Source organism: Canis lupus, chromosome 25 (genome assembly GCF_011100685.1).
Source record: "Canis lupus familiaris isolate Mischka breed German Shepherd chromosome 25, alternate assembly UU_Cfam_GSD_1.0, whole genome shotgun sequence".
Classification (NCBI taxonomy): Eukaryota; Metazoa; Chordata; class Mammalia; order Carnivora; family Canidae; genus Canis; species Canis lupus.
Window position 1 is genome coordinate 5,116,843 of NC_049246.1, and position 20,403 is coordinate 5,137,245.

Here is a 20,403-nt window from a genome sequence, read left to right on the forward strand (position 1 = left end):
ATTGAGTATACTCAAAGAAACAAACTGAAGATGGAGAGAATAGTTTTCAGTTGTATTTTAAATTTAGCTGTAAACAATGCACAATTTCTTAGGAATGAGCTCCACCGCACACACCCATTATAGTACCCATCCTTTTGATAACAACGAACATGAAAATTAAAATCATTCATCCAGATGCAATCCTCCAACTGTCTGAGGTGATTTAATTGGTTCTAAGTATTTAAAAATAATCCTCAGCCAAAGTTTAAATCAGAATCATTTGGGGGTTTTGACTACAAGTCTGAAACAGTTGTGATGAACACATCCGGAAAAGAATTTTTAAGGACTTTACAATTTTATACATGTTTATCTTGTTAGTGCAAAACCATATAGAGCAAAGGAAAGTTTAAGTTAAAAAAACAGGTTGATCGGATCTTTGGAAAAATAAGAATGCTACAACCCCTTTAAAAATCATCAATGTTTGCAAACATAATCAATAACACTAGGTTTTATATTATTATGTAAACTAGTTTTCCACAAATAAAACTAATTTTTGTGTTAATGTAAAATCTATGCAAATACATGCAGTCATTTATCAGGAAAGCTGACAAGCATTCCATATTGGAGGGGGAAATGGAACTGCCTCAAGAATAGAGGCAATTAATTATTTCTGTATTTTTTCTTCTTCTGTCTTGAGGCACAAAAGTTATCCATCCAGTTAAAACAGCAAATGAAATAAAGAGATTTTTTTTTTTTATTTAAACACATATGGCTTTTGCCTGCAATACTGATCACCACAAGGTCTACAGATGCCCGTGGCTAAATTGTACACTGGCAGATGTACACAGGGGAAAACTGTGCTAATGCAGCGTGGAGAGCAAAACAAATGAAGAACTGAATTTGCTAGTAAAAGAAAAAAAAAAAAAAAAGCAAAAACCCCCAAACCAAAAAAAAGAACCCCTAAAATTCTCCTCCAACCCCCAGTATATTTTGCAATTTGGTTACCAAACACAGGTTGGGATCACAAAAAATTTGACCATTGTCTGTTGCAGGAAAGTGGAAAGCAATTTTAAATACATGAAAGTGTTTTTATGTATACACATGCATATGTGTATATGCATATCCAATCTTGAACATGGGATATTACAACCTGGTGGCTCCAAGAATCCTATATTTAGTAGCCGTTTCCCTTTAACAGGTAAAATAAATGTATAGAGGCCAATTTGGTCTTTCATTTTTTGAAATACTGGTGTGTGTGTGTGTGTGTGTGTGTGTACAAGCACAGCTATTTTGCAAACCATAAAAAGAATATACTTTATAAAAATGGTTTAAGATTATTAAGAAAGCAATAACTTCTTTCTTAATAGGCCTGTAAGCATGCATAACATTAACATTTCTATTGTAATTGCCAAATAAAAATATAAAATAGAAAGCATTTAAATAATTTTATATTTTGAGGAAAGAAAAACAAGACTAGTTGTATTATTCCAAGTTGTAAAAAGGCAAAATACTTGAAAGAGCACCATGGTCAATGAATATGTCTGCTCTCCTACAATTGAAGCACTCTTTGTTTGGAGTATTTATAATCATCTAAATTTAAATGACAATGTATATTTATATAAAATTAGGATTAGAAGCATATGCTCCAAGAACGTGTATATGTTAATTAATATTAGCTCTAATAAACTCCTTGGCCTTGTCCCCCACCACTCAAAGGGAGGATTAATTTACTGAACACGTAAAGTACAATGTAATTTAAATACTGAAAGGAGATTCATTTCTCCAGTGACATAAAACTAGTAACATAATCAATATACCTCAAATGTTGCTAATTTCTATGAGGAATCCCAGTTCCTTAATATGTATTTTGATGTGCAAATATAAACTGTATTCGTAAGTCTAATACACACATTCATGCTAGTGTAATAAACATTAGTGGTTCCTTTGAAAAATTAATCTTTTACCAAGCATTAAGGTGACATATATTACATTTAAACAACTTTTATGTAAAACAAAAATTGTGAACCTATTGCTTGTCTATCTGAAATATCATTTCATACTCTGCCTTTATATCAGTGCTATTGGATTAAAACTAGTCTTAAATTAGAAGCAAGATGAAATAATAAATTCTAGAGGAATAAATAAAGATTTACCATCTAAAGATTTTTTTGACATAAAACATCCAAATGCTTATAAATGAATCTTAAAATTTATGGATTAAAAAGTAAAACCGGGGCAAGGGGAAACTTTTCTGGCAATGGAAATGTTCTATGTCTGTGCCAGACGCTATATGACTGTATATATATATTTGTTAAAATTCAGAGAATGGCACATTCATTTGGGGAAAAAAACATAGAACAGATAGTACTGTACACAAAATACATATCAATAAACCTGACTTAAATAATAAAAACATAGATTTCACATAAAGATAAAATAAAGCTATACTTTCTATTTCATTGGCTTCACAATTATTATTAGAAAGAGTTCTGTCTTGCAAACTCTTGATGCTCTTCATGCTTTTGATCTAGATGTGTAGATAGACTGAAAAAACACATAGATGAAAAAGTATTAACTACTCATTAGTACTTTGACTTGATATTTTTGACAAATCATGGAAAATCAGGCTTTTTAGAAATAATATGCATTTGTATACTAAAATGTATATGATTAGAATAGTGGAAATAATCCTACATAAGTGGAAATGAAATCATTATTTAGATGGTGTATTCTCAGATGTTTATAATCTCTATATCTATATGTAAAACTATAAAGGAAATTCCTATTCATAAACCAATTACCTTCTTTTTCTATAAAGCATTTATTTTGTTACATAAAATATATATGATAAGAAGTAATAGCTTTTCATTTAATGTAATTATTCTCTTAAATTATTACTCCAGTTGCCGATCATTAAAAAAAAAAAAAAAACTTCGTTTAGAGGAATTGCTTTGTTCATTAAAAAGTAAGCTTCCGAACTGTAAATTAGACATAGAAAAGATTAGACATGCAATCGCTGAATGTTGATTATCTACATACCATACTCTAGTCTCAAGGTCATGTTGAATATTTTCAGTGGCTTAATCACATACAGTATGGAACAGTAATGAGAACTGTGCAGTCCTGGATGACCCACTACAGATGTACAGATTAAGACACTAATTGCATCTGAGTCCATTGTTTTCTTTAAGTGCAATAAAACTGTAATGTGCCAATAGTACTAAGGCCGTGGTCACATACACAAATGTCTGTGAATCCGCGTGATTTAGGGGTTAAGGAATACCTGGTTTTCATATATTCATTAAGAAAAGAATCGCGTGAGCCCATTTATCTTGTCAAAAAATTTCTATAATATCCAAATGAAAAAGAGAGGCTGAAATCTAACAAAATGAATCTGAATTTTCTACATCATAAAGATGACAGTGACTTTCTGACAGGTCCGTGAGGAACTGGAATATTGGAATCAATACTTTCTCCCTAACACTCGGTAAAAAAATGACCCTAAAATCCTTAAATTTCTGTAAAGAGTTAGAGATCACAGTCTATTTTGAATAAGAAAATTTTTTGGTTGATAGCCTTCCCCTCAAATTCTTAAGTTTACAGATGCAACATTTAAAACATCTTACACCTCCATGTACACATTCAAATGAAGTGGGGAAATGGAGACGATTATGTAAATAACCCAGGCTTTCGATTTCTTTTTCTCCCCAAAGCAACGCTTTGGCCTGAATTACCCAGAATCACTACAGATCTGCAAATCCGGCAGTGGTCACAATTCTTTTAAAGTACTCTTCGAACTTCCATCTTTAATCTCAAAGTTACTTTCTTTCCAACAATAACAAATTTACTGTGGTGGTGGTGGGGGAAGTAGTCCCCACAACAAATGTTGACTAGAGGACCTATATGGGGGGGGGGGGGGGGGGTGGGGGGGGGGGGGGGGTGGGGTGTTGAGCAAAACTGAGGCTGCAGCCCTGATCATTCAGGTGAAGAATTAAGGAAATAATGTTTTGAAGAACTTCAATTATCAGGGTGCTCCAGCTGAAACAGCAAAACAAGGCCTAAACTGTGTCAACAGTGACCTCAATTCTCTGCTTTTTTTTGTCAAAAACCTGATATTAAAATATAAAATAATTGTTTTTAAGAAATCACTGAAACTTTTGAAGCTCTCAAGCTATTTTGTTTCAAGTATTCTTATACAAGGAGTTACAACTGGAAGAAAGGTAGAGATGCCATCAAATTAGATTACCAGAAAAACTCCCTCTATTTCACTTTATTTAATGTGACACATAAAGAAAACCCTGCACAAATATCTGTCTTTAATTTCTCTAGTGTAAAAAAAGAAATATATTGTGTCTGGCAGAATGAAGCAGATGAAATAGCCTGGGTGCATTTACAAAACGAAGTGGGGGAGGCAGAAATCAGATGCGCACAATGAGCCTTCAAAGCCACTCCAGCAGTAGGGATAAATAATTTAATAAACTCAACTTCATATTCTTTTTATCTCCCCAGTGTAATAAGCACATATTAAAAAAATAAAACTTTAAGTTCATGAATACTTGTGAATAGAAGAGCAGCCAGCAAATATGAAAAAACACAAAACAATATCTATGTGAGCATTTAACATGTATATGCATATTCCCTAACAGATACATTTTTCCAGAGGAAATGGCTTAAATTTATGAACATGTAATTCAAATTTAAACTAGTTTTTTTAAAAAAAACACAGAAACCTTGCATTGCTACACTTCTCAACATAATAGTTTTTCTTTAAACCTAATAAGGTGACTATTTATGCATTACATTGTGTATCCCATGTAAATTAAGTAGGTTTACAGAAGAGGGGGAATAAGTTACTTGGGCAACAGTACTTGAGGAAAAAATTATTTTGCCATTATTATTTTGAATGTTTTGAAATGTTAAGGATCACAACATTTAATAGTATTATATTCATTAATGCTACTACATTTATGATAATGGTGTGTTTGTGACTTTTTGGGATTCTTTTCCTAAATGGTGCATTTTTAAATCAACGTTGCCTAGTAACCTAAGTAAATGAAATGAAAAAGTCAAGTTAGTTGGACCTTAAAATCTCAAATATCATTCAAATGTAAGCAGCTCAAACTATCATTAAATCATGAGATTCTTGGCTTTTTTCTTCGATTAGGTCAGTTTTCTTCAATTATCATTCTATTATTAGCTCATGTCAAAGATGCCTGCACAGCATACCACTGAAAACAATTAAGCATTTATATCCTAAAGCATGGGACACACACAAGCTTTTATCCAAGTACCAAGATGATATTTATAGTAAGAAAATAATATAAGTAAGACTGGAATCATTGGAGTTGTTTTATAACTTCCCAATTAAGTAAATAAATTGATGTTAAGCTATCTCCAGGTAGTACATCATCCTGTGAAATAACCAGTTCAATAGGTCAAATGATGTTTCAAAGGAAATTTGAAACTATCACAAAACTATCTCCGGAGCCCAGATGAAAAACGGCCGAATTACATAAAAATACACTATATATATTAAATTCCTCTCCATAGGTCATTTCAATTAAAAAAAAAAATTAAGGGACGGAAAAACACCGTCCTCCAATAGTTTAACCTTCCCTTCCACAATGAGAGGTGTCCAAGATCACCGAAAGGATTCGGCTACAGAAGGCAATTCATTTCACGTGTTCAGTGTAATAGAAAATCACTGTGTTGCAGCACCAAGGAGCACTTGCACTCGGGTAGTATTCCGGGGCGCCGGGTCACCTCGTGGTCCAGCGGGCGGGGAATCCTGTGTTATGTAAATCACTGTCAGCTCCCAGCGCCGAGGGCGCCGGCGGAGGCGGCCGCAGAGCGCGGGGCCGGTGTCCCTGAAACAGAAGGACTTCACTTCCCTGGAACGTTCTAGGACTCACGAGTTTCTTGGCCCTTTTCTCACCATCCATTTTTCTTCTTCAAAGTGCAAATCGTCAGTGAAAAGGCCCTGGTTACACCAATTAGCTTGCACAGAGTGCTCCGGTGTTTAGCTTCGCCTTAACCCAATTAAGCCGCACAGCGAGCCCCGACGACGCGCCACCTGCGCGCAGCCCCGGCGAGGCCCGCCCGCGCCCCTCGCGCCCGTCCCGGCCTCCGCGCCCCGGGCTTCCCGCAGGGGCCCCAGCGGCCGAGGGCCGAGGGCCGAGGGCCGAGGGCCTGGCGGAGCCTCTCTGCTCCGACGCCGAGGGAGGGCGCGCCGGGCGCAGGGCGGGCGGCCGCGGAGCGGGAAGCCGGCGGGCGGGGGCCGGGGCCTGCAGCACAGGGGGGACCCTGAGGACCCCGAGGACCCCGAGGACGGTAGGGAGTAACGCGCACACAACGGGGGGGAAAACCAGCCAACCACCAGCACCTCCCCCCCCCCCCCCCCCGGGGCCGGAGAGGGGTAAGAAGCTGGCCCGGGAGCGCGCAGCGGCGGCGCGAGGGAGAGCGGGCGGGCGCCGGGTGCGGGCCGGAGAGGGCTTTTTCCCCAGGGGCCCGCACGTCTTCGCCTTCTGGGCCGCGCGGGCTCTCCGCCTCGGATTTGCCTCTTCTTCCTCTTCCAGCTGCCAAAAGGTAGCAGTGCGTTCACCCGCAAAGCCTGCAAAACGGGGAGGGGTTTGTTCGGGTGTTCCCAGTCCCTGCTCCTAGGGGAATGGAAGGCTCCTGGGGAATAGAGGAGATGATGCCCTGAGCCCCAAATCTAATGTACTATTTTAAGCTAAATCAGAATCCATCACTCTTGGATAAGGAGAAAGTAAATAATATGTGGCTCTGGGATGCTCGTACCTGTGCAAAATTAATTAATTAATTAATCGAAAGCTGGAGAAAAAAATGTGGGAGCCCTGAACAAGATCTTGTTGAAAGTGGCTCCGAAAGAAAATGCCTACAGACCCTGTTAGTAGGAGTTACAAAATTTTGCTGGAAATACTCTTAATTTTAAAGACATGGCATCTAAATTTAAGGTAGGCAAGAAAAATCTGCCTAGGTTTTAAAACCACTACGTAATCCCTAAATGGTATTTATTTCCTTTCCTGTGCATTAAGGACACAATTGGTATCACGGGGGGGGGGGGGGGGGGGGCGGGAAACCCAAACCAAAAACATGTTCTATGGAAATCCATTTCCCCCTCCCGTTTCAAGGTTCCAAAATGTAGAAATGTTGATTTCTTTCAAAGTCTTCCAAAATGATACTTAAATTTAAAAAGCCTGGATGACTGCAAATTAGTTTTCTTTCAAAATCTTACCTGATTTTTCCCTCAACCAAATCACATGAAATCATATACGATTGAAAGTCTACTGTCAGGTCACCACTAAGGATACTTGAGAAAGAGGTATATCCTTAATCATACATCAATAAGCAAGCCAGAAACCCTAAACCTGAACATTTTCAGAACAGTTATCTGCCAGTAGGTCTCATCTCTAGGATCTTGCCTTGATTTCACATATGAAAATACAGCTCACTATGAACTCATATTGTAATCATCTCTCCATCACAAAGATAAGTTATTTTTAAAATATTTCTACAATGGGTACAAAACTTACTGTCCTGATTATGTTGGGCAAAACTATCAAAGTACAAAGAGGGCTGCAGTTGGGGAGAGGGGGGAGTAACACTAAACATTTTTTAAACATCCTAACTTAAACTGGAGTAGACAACATCTAACAAAGCAATAATTTCCAGATTCCTTTCAACAACTGCAAATGAGGGGGAGGAAAAAGAGATAAAACACGGCGTAATGTAAAAAAGAAAAAAAAATCCAAACCCATGCTAACATATACAAACATCCCCCAAATTACACAGGCACCGGTCCACCTAAAGCCAACTTGCAGATACATGAAAGAGCAAACTTTCAACCTGCGTTTAAAAAGACCTCAAGGATTAACAGACATTAATTATCTTCCTCTAAACGCAAGTTACTGCCTTTTGTCTTAGAAGACCCCATCTAGTTCACTAATTGATGGATGACCATTAATACACCTGTATTTGCATTTCCGCGGTCAAAAGACAAGCAGGGTTTTCAACACAGAAGAGAACCGCTTTGCCAAGTCTTTTCAAAACGTCAATATGCTTCAATTAATACCAAAGCTGAGAGATTCCTCTTGATTTCCAAAACTGTCTAGGTGGCCTGGGTGGTTTTCTGCCGGCAGCAGCCTCCTACCTTTAGTTTGTGTGCCTACATCCACGAGGGGGGATTAATTAGCCGGGCTGGAGCTGAAGGAGGCTGTCGTGACGAGCCCAGTGGCGATTGGCCGCCAGCCTGCCTGGCCCTGCCTTTATAATTTCCACACGAGTGCATCTGGGCTCTTAGACAAACCAACAGCAGCAGCTTCTGACATATACACACGCACACTCACCCCCGACACACTCAGCACACTTTTCCTCCATCTGATTAACAGTCCAGCATACACAATGATTACGGGAAAGCGTAAATAAATACGGAAAGGGTTGATTATTTTGACTACTGGAAGAGCTTTGCTGGGTCTCAGCGCAACTTTTGTTTTCATTACTGAGAAGGTGATCTCTCCCAGCGTTTCTCTCACACAAGGATTCTTTAAAAGAGGAAGAAAGAGCGAGAGAGGGGGGAGGACGATCTTTCACTTTAAGACCGTCTGGGCTCAAAGATACAAGGAAGGGGAGCGCGGCGGCTGGGAGCCCAGCGCTGCCACACGTCGGAGAGCCTTTCCCTACATCTCTGAGCGCGGCGGCCCGTTTCTCCACCGAAGTTGGCTCCAGCTCTAGCAGCCGCATTGGATCCCACAGCTTACTGCGAGACTCCGGTGTACAATCCGGATCTCTGCCCCAACATGATCGCGGCCCAGGCCAAGCTGGTGTACCATCTGAATAAATACTACAATGAAAAATGCCAAGCCAGGAAAGCTGCCATTGCGAAAACTATCCGGGAAGTCTGCAAAGTAGTTTCCGACGTGCTTAAAGAAGTGGAAGTGCAGGAGCCCCGGTTCATCAGCTCCCTCAACGAGATGGACAATCGCTACGAGGGCCTCGAGGTCATCTCCCCCACCGAATTTGAGGTGGTGCTTTACCTGAACCAAATGGGGGTGTTCAACTTTGTGGACGACGGCTCGCTGCCCGGCTGTGCCGTGCTGAAGCTGAGCGACGGGCGCAAGAGGAGCATGTCCCTCTGGGTGGAATTCATTACCGCCTCCGGCTACCTCTCGGCGCGCAAAATCCGGTCCAGGTTTCAGACGCTGGTGGCTCAAGCCGTAGACAAATGTAGCTACAGGGATGTGGTAAAGATGGTGGCGGACACCAGCGAAGTGAAACTGCGAATCCGAGATAGGTACGTGGTGCAGATCACCCCGGCTTTTAAATGTACGGGGATCTGGCCGAGGAGTGCTGCCCACTGGCCTCTCCCCCACATCCCCTGGCCGGGACCCAACCGGGTGGCAGAGGTCAAGGCAGAAGGGTTCAATCTCTTGTCCAAGGAGTGCCACTCCCTGGCCGGCAAACAGAGCTCGGCCGAGAGCGACGCCTGGGTGCTGCAGTTCGCCGAAGCAGAGAACAGACTGCAGATGGGGGGCTGCCGGAAGAAATGCCTCTCCATCCTCAAAACCTTAAGGGATCGCCACCTTGAACTGCCAGGCCAGCCCCTGAACAATTACCACATGAAGACTCTGGTTTCCTACGAGTGTGAAAAGCACCCCCGGGAGTCGGACTGGGACGAGTCTTGCCTGGGTGATCGGCTTAACGGGATTTTGCTGCAACTTATCTCCTGCCTGCAGTGCCGGCGGTGTCCTCACTACTTCCTACCGAACCTAGATCTGTTTCAAGGCAAACCTCATTCGGCTCTGGAGAATGCTGCCAAACAAACGTGGCGACTGGCAAGAGAGATCCTGACCAACCCGAAAAGTTTGGAAAAACTTTAGAGGATGATTTAATCAAAAGCCGAAATGTGATCACTCCTCTCAAAGACCTAATTCAGTGTACACTTCCTGTTGGATTCCTATCTACTATTCCACTTGTCAGTGCAAACAACGTCTTCCTTAAAAAGGAGTAACAGTACAATGTTTAGGCATCATCTCACCCACCCCTCCAAGGGGAGAGAGAAAGAAGTAGGGAAAGAGGATGGAGAGAAAAAAAAAAAAAACAAACAAAAAACCACCCCAAACCCACAAGTATTACAAGACTTCTTTGCGACGGATTTCACATCTCCCTTGAAAAGTACACCGTAATATCCGGAAAACAACCCGGCTGTAATGCAAGACCACAGCGAACACTCTGCCTGAGTATCAATGGATTATAGCAATCCTGGTGATTTAGGTGCATCTGTCTGTGAGTAAACACGATTTGGATATACCATCTGAAGGAATGTGTAATGTATATTTTGATCTGTAACAAATATTGTGATCTCACATTGTCTTTGAAAGTGTGGATGTTGGTGTTTTGTGATTTGGTGAACAGAAGTTAAATTGCCGTTTTTTGGATACTTCCAGACGTTTTCCACTAACAAAGATATACCATTTAAAGGTAGCTTTCCTCCTGGTACTTTTACCTGTCTTTGAAAGTGTCTGAACTTTAAAAAGTTTACATTTTGTTTCGAATATAATGCTTGTTCTATTTCTAACATTCCATAAATATACTTGAAATGTTATTTAAATATATTCAAAGAAATCTGAATTCAGCTTATATAATAACGCTTGAATACCTGAATTATATATTTGAAAAATGCACTTGAAATACACTGGATAACTACTTTTGTGATTTAGATTTTAATTTCTGTTGCTGGTTTTTATTTAATTAGAAGCTAATAAATGAAGTAAAATATAAGTTGTCGTGTCTCACTTTAAATTGTTTTCCTATCAAAAGATGGAATGCTCCGAACCCACTTGAGTATTTTAAACATTTTGAGGAGTGTGCTAATGAAATTATTAAAAACAAAACCCCACCATACTGCAGAAAACTCTTTGTACAGCTACAGAAGATAATGGTCTACTTATGAGACTCTTTCTTTTGACAACAGACACATTGAAATCTACCCTTGAAAGCTTACTCTGCTGGATTAGTAGTTCTGTAGCATTTCTGATAACATAAGGCAAAAATATGTCATGAAGGTAAAGACTGAGAGAAAGTGAACTTACAGTCATAGTGGAAGTTTCAAAGTTTGTGTAACTATGCTGATCAAATAAAGATTATTTCTGACCATTCTATGTCAAATCTTATTTAATGCAGTAAGTGTTCCCTCAGCTGAGTAAGTTCATCAGAAATCCGAAATTTCTTTTTACTTCACAGGGCAAGCTAATGATAAAAGCATCAAGACAAACTTTCAATTATTTAAAAAGCAAATACACTACATTCAGATTCATTTTAAACACTGCATCCTTTGGGAGCAAGAAGTGCAAGAAGTCCTATGACTGTCCTTCCAAGCATTTTAATAGTCAACAAGTGCTGAAAGTGCTAATCACCTATAGGCCTTAAGGTAGATAGTTAATTCAGGCGGGGATAGATTTTAGAATTTCAGTTCTTCTTCTACAAATAGTGTTTTATAATACTTTATATAAAAATTACACCTAAATAATAAAGTTCTGGATCTGTGGGCGCATTTGTCTTTGACTGTTTTCGAATAATTGCTTCTGAGCAATACTGCAAAGAAAGATCTTTGTAAACTGATGCTTGAACGTCTAGCATGGCACTGGATTCTTAACCTCAGGAAAAAAGTTTACAAACTGCACAGTGACATAAAAGTTAAAACAACAACCAGACCGATTTTGAAAGAAAGTGCAGAGGTGGTGTTGCGCTGTCCTAATACCAGATCTTAAGAATCTACACAGTAAGATATCATAAACAAATAAATATTTGTGTATTTCGAATTGTCCAAATTTGTATTTTTCTGGCATTATACCCACAGAAGAACACAAAACATCTGATTGCTAGTATATACTACCTATATACATTTTAAATCAATGCTTCTCAGAGGATCAGTTTCTCTTACTCTTGAATGCACATGTAAAACTCATTCTTACTTCAGGAGATGAGAAAACGCATGTCATAACAGAGACGAATTTATATTTAAAATGCCCCCACCCCAGTTTCCTTACAACTTTTCAATGAATGGTAATTCACATTGCAATGTACACTTTTGGAAACTGAAAGTCATCTTAAGATATTTCAGAAGACCCCTCCCAGTCTTCCCAGGGAGCCTGGGATGCTGCACTCCAGAGACTTTGGAACAATTGGCTTACCTACCAAATCTACTCAAGTGCACACAGAGGCACTCAGGGAGAGACTGTTAAAATGTGCACGCTCTGGTAACACAGGACTTAGAATCATTAATATATTTCCTCGGCCCCGCAAGGTAGGGCATGTGTCATTTCATTCATTTCATTTCCTATGACAAAAATGGAAATGTGCTCCCCTCCCCCGCTGTCATTTAAAACCAGGCAAAATTGAAAACCACTTCCTGCCACAAAAGCCACTAGTACTGTATATGAATTACTCTAACTCACTTTCGTGTCGATCTTCTTGAAGGCAGGATCATCCTCATCTACCTCGAAGTAGATTTCTGTCGTGGTGATGGAGAGAGTCCCCTTGGCCACCACCACAGGAGCGATGAGCTGGGCTGGGGTACTGAGAACCACTGGGCCTGGAAGGCAAGGGCACCGGAGTCAGGCTCAGTCCCTGTGGCCCTCTCCCGCTCCCTCCCCAAAGGTGCCGCAGGTCTTTATTTTTACAGACGCGCTACGAAGTGGAGCCCGTGGACTGCGGCCGGCTTCCTTCGCGGGAGGGAGGGTCGGCTGAGCTCCGGCACCTTGTCTTGTAGCGACAGTAGAGGCCCCGAGAGGTCAGAATACCCGATGAGTGACCCTCAGCGAGGCGGTCTGTAACCCCCGCCTACAAATCCTGCAAATGCCCCGATTCTCCCTTGGAGCAGCACCGGCTTCCGGGAGAGCCTACTGCCCCCGAGACCGGCTCCCGGGGAGGGCCGAGCGCCTCGGCAGCGGCGGACCCACGGGCGGGCGGGCGGCGGGCGGCGGGCGGCGGGCGCGGGCGGCGGGCGGCGGGCGCGACCCGACGCGTGGGGGTCCGAACCCGTGAATTGCGCGGTGCTAACGGGTCTGCGCTTTGCGTCAGGCCGATACACGCCGCAGCCACGCACACGAGGATATTAAAGACGTGTCTTAGGTAGAAAAGAACAGAAATCGTAGCAGTGATTGTTTTCACCGCGAATCCGTCAAACGTGACGAAATTGTTAGACGCTTGAACAAGACGGCTCTCAGGAAAGCGTCCGAAAAGTACCATCTCTCAACTTTTGAAACTAGAGAGACTAATCTTCGGTAAAAGATCTTTAGAAAGTGTGCGTCCTGAGGTGCTTACTTCGGATTCCCTCGATTTGAGCTAATGTCGAAAATCCCGCATTAAAATCACATCAGCTCAAAGGGGATCGCTTAACTGGCCCTTTTAGGGTCCCCGACGCGGGGGCGTTCTTTGCTATTCTGTACAGTACAGACAGGGAAATCAGGAATTTATTCCTTTTCTTTCTCAGTTTTCTTTCCTTCTCTGTGCGGTAGCGGGGCGCACCGAGCTCCCCTCCGACTCCGCCCCGCCCAGAGGTCAGGGAGTCCCCGGAGTCCCAGCAGCCGCAGCATAAAGGGCGATTAAAAGGCGGGTCCGTCGCGGCCGCTCGGGCTCAGGCCCCTGGCGCGGCTCCGGGCGGCGACACCGGCTCGCACCGGCTCGCACCGCCACCGCCACCGCCGCCGCCACCGCCACGGCCGCCGCCAGCAGGCCGGGCCCGGCCGGGCGCGCGGGGGCTGCGGAGCCGCTCAGGTTTCGGGGGAGCAGCCGCCGCCCCCGCCCCCGCCCCCGCCCCCGCCGCCGCCGCCGCCGCCGCCGCCGCGGTCCTGCGCCAGGCACCAGGCCCGGCCTTGCCGCCGCGGGAGGCACGCGCAGCCACGGCCGCTCCTGTCGCGCCTCACGGGGCGGGCGGGGAGCAAACGGCGTCGGCGTCGGCGTCGGCCTTCCCCGCGCCGCTGACCGCCGGGTCGGGCCGCGCCGAGCCCGTTCTCTTACAGGGGTCCCCGCTCCGCGCCCCCGGGGCCCGCGCCGGCCGGTGGGGGGGCGGGGGGCGGGGCGCGGACTCGGGCCCGGGGTCTCCGCGGCGGCACCGGGCGCGTCTCGCCCGCACGAGGGTTTTCTTTCCAAAGGGCGAGGCGGTCGATCTGAAGCGCCACTTTAAGGGCTCATCAATCTTAATCTAGGTCGCTCAAGTAATTATGCCCGAATCTCTTGTACGATTACAAGTGGATTTGGGTTTCTATTCCCCAGGCCCTCCTTTGTGTTTATTGGAGGGTCTGTGCGCGCCGCGCGGCGCCTCCCTCCCGCCCCCCGCCCGCCCCCCGCCCGCCTCCGGCCGCGGCCTGGGCCTGCGCCTGGGCCTCCGCGCCCTCCTCCGAGGCCCCCGGCGCTCGGCCGGTTCGAGCCGCTCCCTTAACCCTTCCGCCGCCGGGACGCTCCCCCGGACGCCGCTTCTGTTTCCCTCCTGGAGACCTCGGGGTTTGCTCTCGGCCGGGGCAAGGGAGGAGGAAGGCGCCGGGTCCGACCCCGAGAACGGCGTCGTCGGGCCTCGCTGAAGCCTCAGAGGGCGTCGTTCCGCCCACGGGCGGCCGCTGGTTTCTGGTCTAGTAGAAGCTTCTGGCATCGGGAGACGAAGAATGGTCAAGAACACTGAAGATGGCGAACTACTCCTCTCTCTTCAAGAGTGATTCAACACATCCAATTAAATTGGGGGCGAAATGGGCAAAAAACCCCACGAAACACATGACCGAAACCATACACACTGCTTTACTGAAATGCACGAACGCATTAAGTGCACACGCATCGCCTCCACCTAATTCTCTGCGTTTTGAAAGGAGGCTGCGCTTCCCTCTGCGTGTACTCCCACCTTACTCTACTGAACTGAGATTTCCTGGGGGTTTTAAGAGGGCTTCGAACTGGTCCTCCTTTAAGAAAGTCGGGCCATGCAATGTTCAGCCTTCATCGTGAGTCATTTTTACCCCTGTCCTTTGGAAATCTCCAATTACAACTTCCAATTCCATAGCATGTTTAAGGAGCACCGAGTCTTTTTGTTGTGGCCTTCAGGGAGGAAACCAGCCGCAGAGAGAAGACGGAGTTAATCCACTACAGCAATAGAGAGAGGGGATTATGTTTTAATCCCCTTTGGGGGAGCCTCTGGATTTTAGGGATCTAATATTAAAATGTTTACATAAGGCACCGTCACAAACCAGCAGATCTCCCATGGAAGGTCTTGTTAATTGAAAGCCTGGGATCCCTTTCCCAATAAAAATAGCTGAAAAAGGGCAGAGTCATCTCTGAGGCTTGAGAGACAGCGATCTAGCAGATTCGCTTCTAGAAGATAACTGGGTACAAATTTAACCTCCCAATTCTGCTTGATGTAGTGAGTTCCCGACTGAACGTAGGTATATCTATTTCAACCACTACCCGAGCAAGGTAGTGAATAAAAGGATACATTATAATAATGTTCTCAGCACAGACTGAAGTAAAGTGATGGCTACTGAAGGCCACTTAAATAAATGGATGGGACAAAACCTCCTTCCCTGTGTTGATGCAGACAATAGTCTTTAACATTCCACGGTGCAAAGTGGTAATTAAAGGAACAATAAGCTTTATTTACTCCTAGAATTGGCAACATAATGTTTCAGAAATATTGATCCCTTACTATTTTTGAAAGGACAGGGATATTACTTGACATTAATTTAAATGCTAATTTAAAATCTGAACTAGAACAAAGATCACCCAAGCATAAGGGAAAGAATCTTCAAGTGAATGAACTCTTTAGGGTACCAGCATCTTTAATCAGTTGAGATGGTAAACCTAGAGTCGAAAACACATATGTTATATATTTGAAAAAGGGAACTATTCATCAGATATATTTTAAAAGTAGAATGTTAAAAAATACTTGTGGGTTTGGATGATTCTACTGAAAACAAAATTCCAAGTCTGGAAGTCTTACTAATATATCAACTTTTTAATAGAGCTTTACAGTTTACAAGGTTCTTTAACAACATTTTTACCTAACTACTAGTTCAATATTCACAGTTTTGGGGGGTAAGGATACTCTCCTGTCAAAGACCACCAGAAACACATCTGTAGCTGAAGAAGCTGGGTTTACTGCTCATTGCAATGACAGAGACACCGGCAACCTAGTAAGAGTGTCAAGAAGGACTTCTGTAGGATCTGGGCTTTGGCTAAGTGATTCTGGGAAGGGTTCAAGGCATACGACTTTGCTCTGGATTGGGCTCTGTCAGGAAGCAGGGATAATTCTGTGATTATGGGTCTTAATAAATCTTATTTAGAGGGAAGGAGGACCAGATCTAGGCTAAAGCTGTAATTAGCATAGAAGCAGTAGTCCCTCATGGGGGGAAAGAGGGGATGTTTGGTATTTAGGTGGTATGCAGGACGACCTTGCTTTTGTTTATGCTTCCACTAAATTATGAAGCTGTTTTTTTGCCTCACATCATCCTGAGACCCTGCTTGATTCTGGTATTCTGTGAGGTTCTTTATGACCAAGGGAACACCAGGGCCTAGCTGTGAACTTCAGGCTAGCTCCTGACAATACAGAGCTTCCTTTTAAGGGTCAGGCAAGTTTCCAGAGGTCAAGGACTGCTTTTCTTTTTCTCACATACAGAAATTAGTCATTTTTGGGGGGGTGTCAATAGATTCTAGGTATTAACAGGAGATTATAGCAATTAAATTTTCAAATAAGGCTAAGATTCTGAGTTTCAATATAAAGTTCAACAAAGAAAATACATGGAGAAAGAGTTGAAGTTTAATTAAAATTGGCATTATATAATTATTTGATGAATTTCAGTTGGCCAAACTTGTATGTGGTGTACATGTACAATGTATTATAGAATTACTTAAATGCTTTCTAAGCTTAGTTTAGTAGGAATAAGAGTTTTATTAACTATACAGATTTTCTTCAACCTCAATTACTTTGAAACCACATGTTCAATTTGCTTTAGGAACACTTTAATGTGATAAAAGACAATTATTTGGGGATAAGAAACACTGATTACTTTTTATAAAATTATTCAACTTAAAATCCTGACATTGTTTCAAAGAAATAGAACTAATCTGAAATTCTTTGTATTTAGTCCAAAAGGATATCATTCCAAAAAAATTTTTAAACAAAAACATAAAAAAGAAATCATTCTTAAAATTATTTCTATACTCTGATACAATTTGTAGGAAAATGACTCATAGCACGAGTGACTGAACATATGTAAAATATTTGCCTGCATTGGATGGATGTCTATTATTTTTAAGTATGGCAATATCAATTTAAAGAAAACATTTTGGGGGGCCTGGGTGGCTCAGTCCACTAAGCATCTGTCTTTGGCTCAGGTCATGATCCCAGGGTCCTGGGATGGAGCCCCACTGAGCAGGGAACATGCTTCTCCCTCTCCCTCTGATCCTTCCCTTGCCTGTGCTCTTGCTCTTGCTCCTGCTCTCTCGCAAATAAATAAATAAATAAATAAATAAATAAATAAATAAATAAATAAATAAATAGTTAAAAAATAAACATTTGTCCCATAGAATTAAAAGAATAACATGCTTTAATTTCAAAACAACTTAAACTAATGAAGAATATAAGAAAGTTGAAACCTGTTTTGAAATCTTAGGGAAACTTTTGGCATGAAAAAAATGGAGGTGTTTGTGTGTTTGCCTGGGGGAGAGGGAATTGGTGGAAATGCTGCAGAAGATCTGAGATTTCTATTATCCAGAATAGTTCCCTGGGTTTCAGGCATTTGAAATGCCCCAAGAAAAAAGAAAGTATAGTAACAAAATCTCTAGACAATGACTCTTTCATGTACAGAAAATATTGATAGTGGTCCAAATATACCACCAAAATAATAATCCTTTGAAGTTTTCAAAAACTTGAATGAAAGTAGTTTATGCTTGAGTTTATGCTGTTTATGCTTGAGTCAAAAAATACAACATGAACCACTAACAGAATACGTATCTCAAGAATTATGAATTTAACTTCCAGCATTATTCCCTCACTCCCTAACACACAATCTGTTACAAACCCAAATTTTATACAAAGCTCATGATCTATCTTTAGACTGAGATGGACAATAACCACTCATCCCCATAGTGCACTGATTTCCTTAGATTATTACTGTACAAAATGAGACATATGTTTAAGAACCACATCAGTGTTTTCAGAGCTGAGTAAATCTACTTCTGGTAAAACTCAACAGAGTCTGAAACAGAAACAGAAGGAATAGAGCCTTCTCTACACAAGCACAAATGAAGACTGAATTTTAACAAAATATTTGTTCATCATGGCAGAACACTTATTTTTGCACTACTATTATCTAACATCTCATCTTATTTAATGTGTTTATAATAAATAAGTTTTAAAAGTACAAGAGATAATCTGATAGGCTCTAGTTTTAACCTGCCACTTGAGTTTTCCAATTTACTGTAGAGCAGATAATCCTATGTTAAAAATAAATCAACAAAAACTAGTGTATTTTCCACGAAGACAATGATTTCACAGGAAAAAAAGCATATACAGCATATATGGTCTAAGTAAAATAAAACAGGTTTTTTAGCACAAAAATATACTTAAAAAGTGATAGTTTTAATGTCCATTATGATAATTTGTTCTGCCTTTTGATTCAATAGGTGATCCAGATGAGATTTGTGTTTCTACTTATATCACATTTAGTTCAACATATGGAATACATTTTTCACTTTCTGGAAGGGTAGTGACTCTTTTATGGCACTAGGATATCATTTAATGATTGAGAAGAGTAAATTCCTGCTAGACTAGATGAGTGAATAAATCAGAGGAGATGATTTAAATCTATGGGACTAGGAGAACCAAGTCTTTGTATCCCTTGGCTGGAGTAAATGCTTTGTCTTTCTTATTCCTATAGTTTCCTGGGTGCATCTTTACTGTAGCCTTATAATTTATTAAATATATGTGTATAGAAGTCTGTTTCTACCATTTGGCATAGCTACTTACAGAAAAGGGCATTATCTTCTTATCTAACACAGTATCTGTCACATACTATGCAATCTGTCTTTTCTTTTTTTTTTTTTTAAGATTTTATTTATTTATTCATGAGACACAGGCAGAGGGAGAAGCAGGCTCCATGCAGGGAGCCTGATGTGGGATTCGATCCCGGGACTCCAGGATCACACCATGGGCCAAAGGCAGGCGCCAAACCACTGAGCCACACAGGAAGCCCCTGCAATCTGTCTTTATGGGATTGCATAGAGAAAAAGATATACACCATTGTCCCATTTGCATGTCATAGTATAAAGGCCACTTACATGAAGAGATCACACCCTTTACATTTTTCTGGAATTGATTTCAAATTGTTCTTTAAAAACATGAAAGACAGTGCATTTTGGAGAAAATATAAATAAAAATGCTGAAAACCAACACGAGTTATAATGTAATTGGTCATTCTAGCTAGGTCACATGCATACTATTATTTTTTAAATGGCATAATTTTATAACTGCCATATTTTTCCTACCAATTTGTTCCCTCTTTGTAAATTAAATGCTTAGAGCACTATATTTAACTCAGGATTCATTCATTCATTCATTCATTCATTCATGTAGTCAACAAAAAATATTCACTGTTTTTGGTTTGGTACTAAGAGCATATAGTAAAGTATGAGACATGAATTTTACTCAAGAGCTTATAGGACATAGTAAAGATAAGAAACATATAGGAATGGAGAGGACATAAGGGAGGAAAGGTAGCTAAGGATTATTAAAGCACTTTATATGAATTGATCTCATTTATTCCTCATAACAACAAACCTACGAGAGAGATACTGCTATTTGGGTCCATTTTACAGATGGGAAATGCGACTAAGTGCTGAAGTAATTTAGGGAAGGTCATACAACTAGTAAACGGTAGAGACAAGATTCAGATGTGATTATCTGACTTCAAAGTCAGGGCATTTAACTTATGTACACTGCCTCCCAACAAGAGAGGGGCAGAAAAATATTCATCGACATTCACTGAACTGTGATGATTCCCATCCAGTCTTTCTTGGGAGTAGGTGTAGTTGGGACAGGATGACAGCAGCAACATTTGAAGTGAGCCATAGTGGATGGGTAGTATGTGTACAGGTGGATATGCAAGGGAAGAGCACTGTGAGCAGGGCAGTTGAGTCTGCACAAACACACAGATGCAGCACGTGAACAGGAGTAAGTAGGACCGGCCAGTGATTAAGATGTGTAAAGCAGGGGCCTGTGTGAGATGAACTGAAAACACCCAGCTGCCAATGTGAGCTGTTTCAGGAATGTTTAAGGAATCAAATATTAAAGCTCAGTTATTACAGTGTGTGGGGCAGCGGTGTTTATCCCTTCTGGTGGTCACACATCTTGCTGAGAAGACAGTTAAA

General features: G+C 41.8%; 2 protein-coding genes across 14 annotated transcripts in view; one reads left to right on the plus strand and one right to left on the minus strand.

Annotated features, from left to right (window-relative positions):
* The window catches only part of NBEA (neurobeachin), a 674,010-nt gene that overhangs the window by 189,937 nt on the left and 463,670 nt on the right, over nucleotides 1-20,403 (minus strand). For all 13 annotated transcript variants that reach the window (XM_038573291.1, XM_038573292.1, XM_038573296.1 and 10 more), the window contains one exon: nucleotides 12,453-12,589. In XM_038573291.1, coding sequence (XP_038429219.1) covers nucleotides 12,453-12,589 — 137 coding nt within the window. The remainder of the gene's footprint in view (nucleotides 1-12,452; nucleotides 12,590-20,403) is intronic.
* Nucleotides 7,620-11,151, plus strand: MAB21L1 (mab-21 like 1). Its single transcript, XM_038573302.1, has one exon. It carries the CDS (start codon nucleotides 8,796-8,798, stop codon nucleotides 9,873-9,875), a length of 1,080 nt encoding a protein of 359 aa, XP_038429230.1. The 5' UTR covers nucleotides 7,620-8,795; the 3' UTR covers nucleotides 9,876-11,151.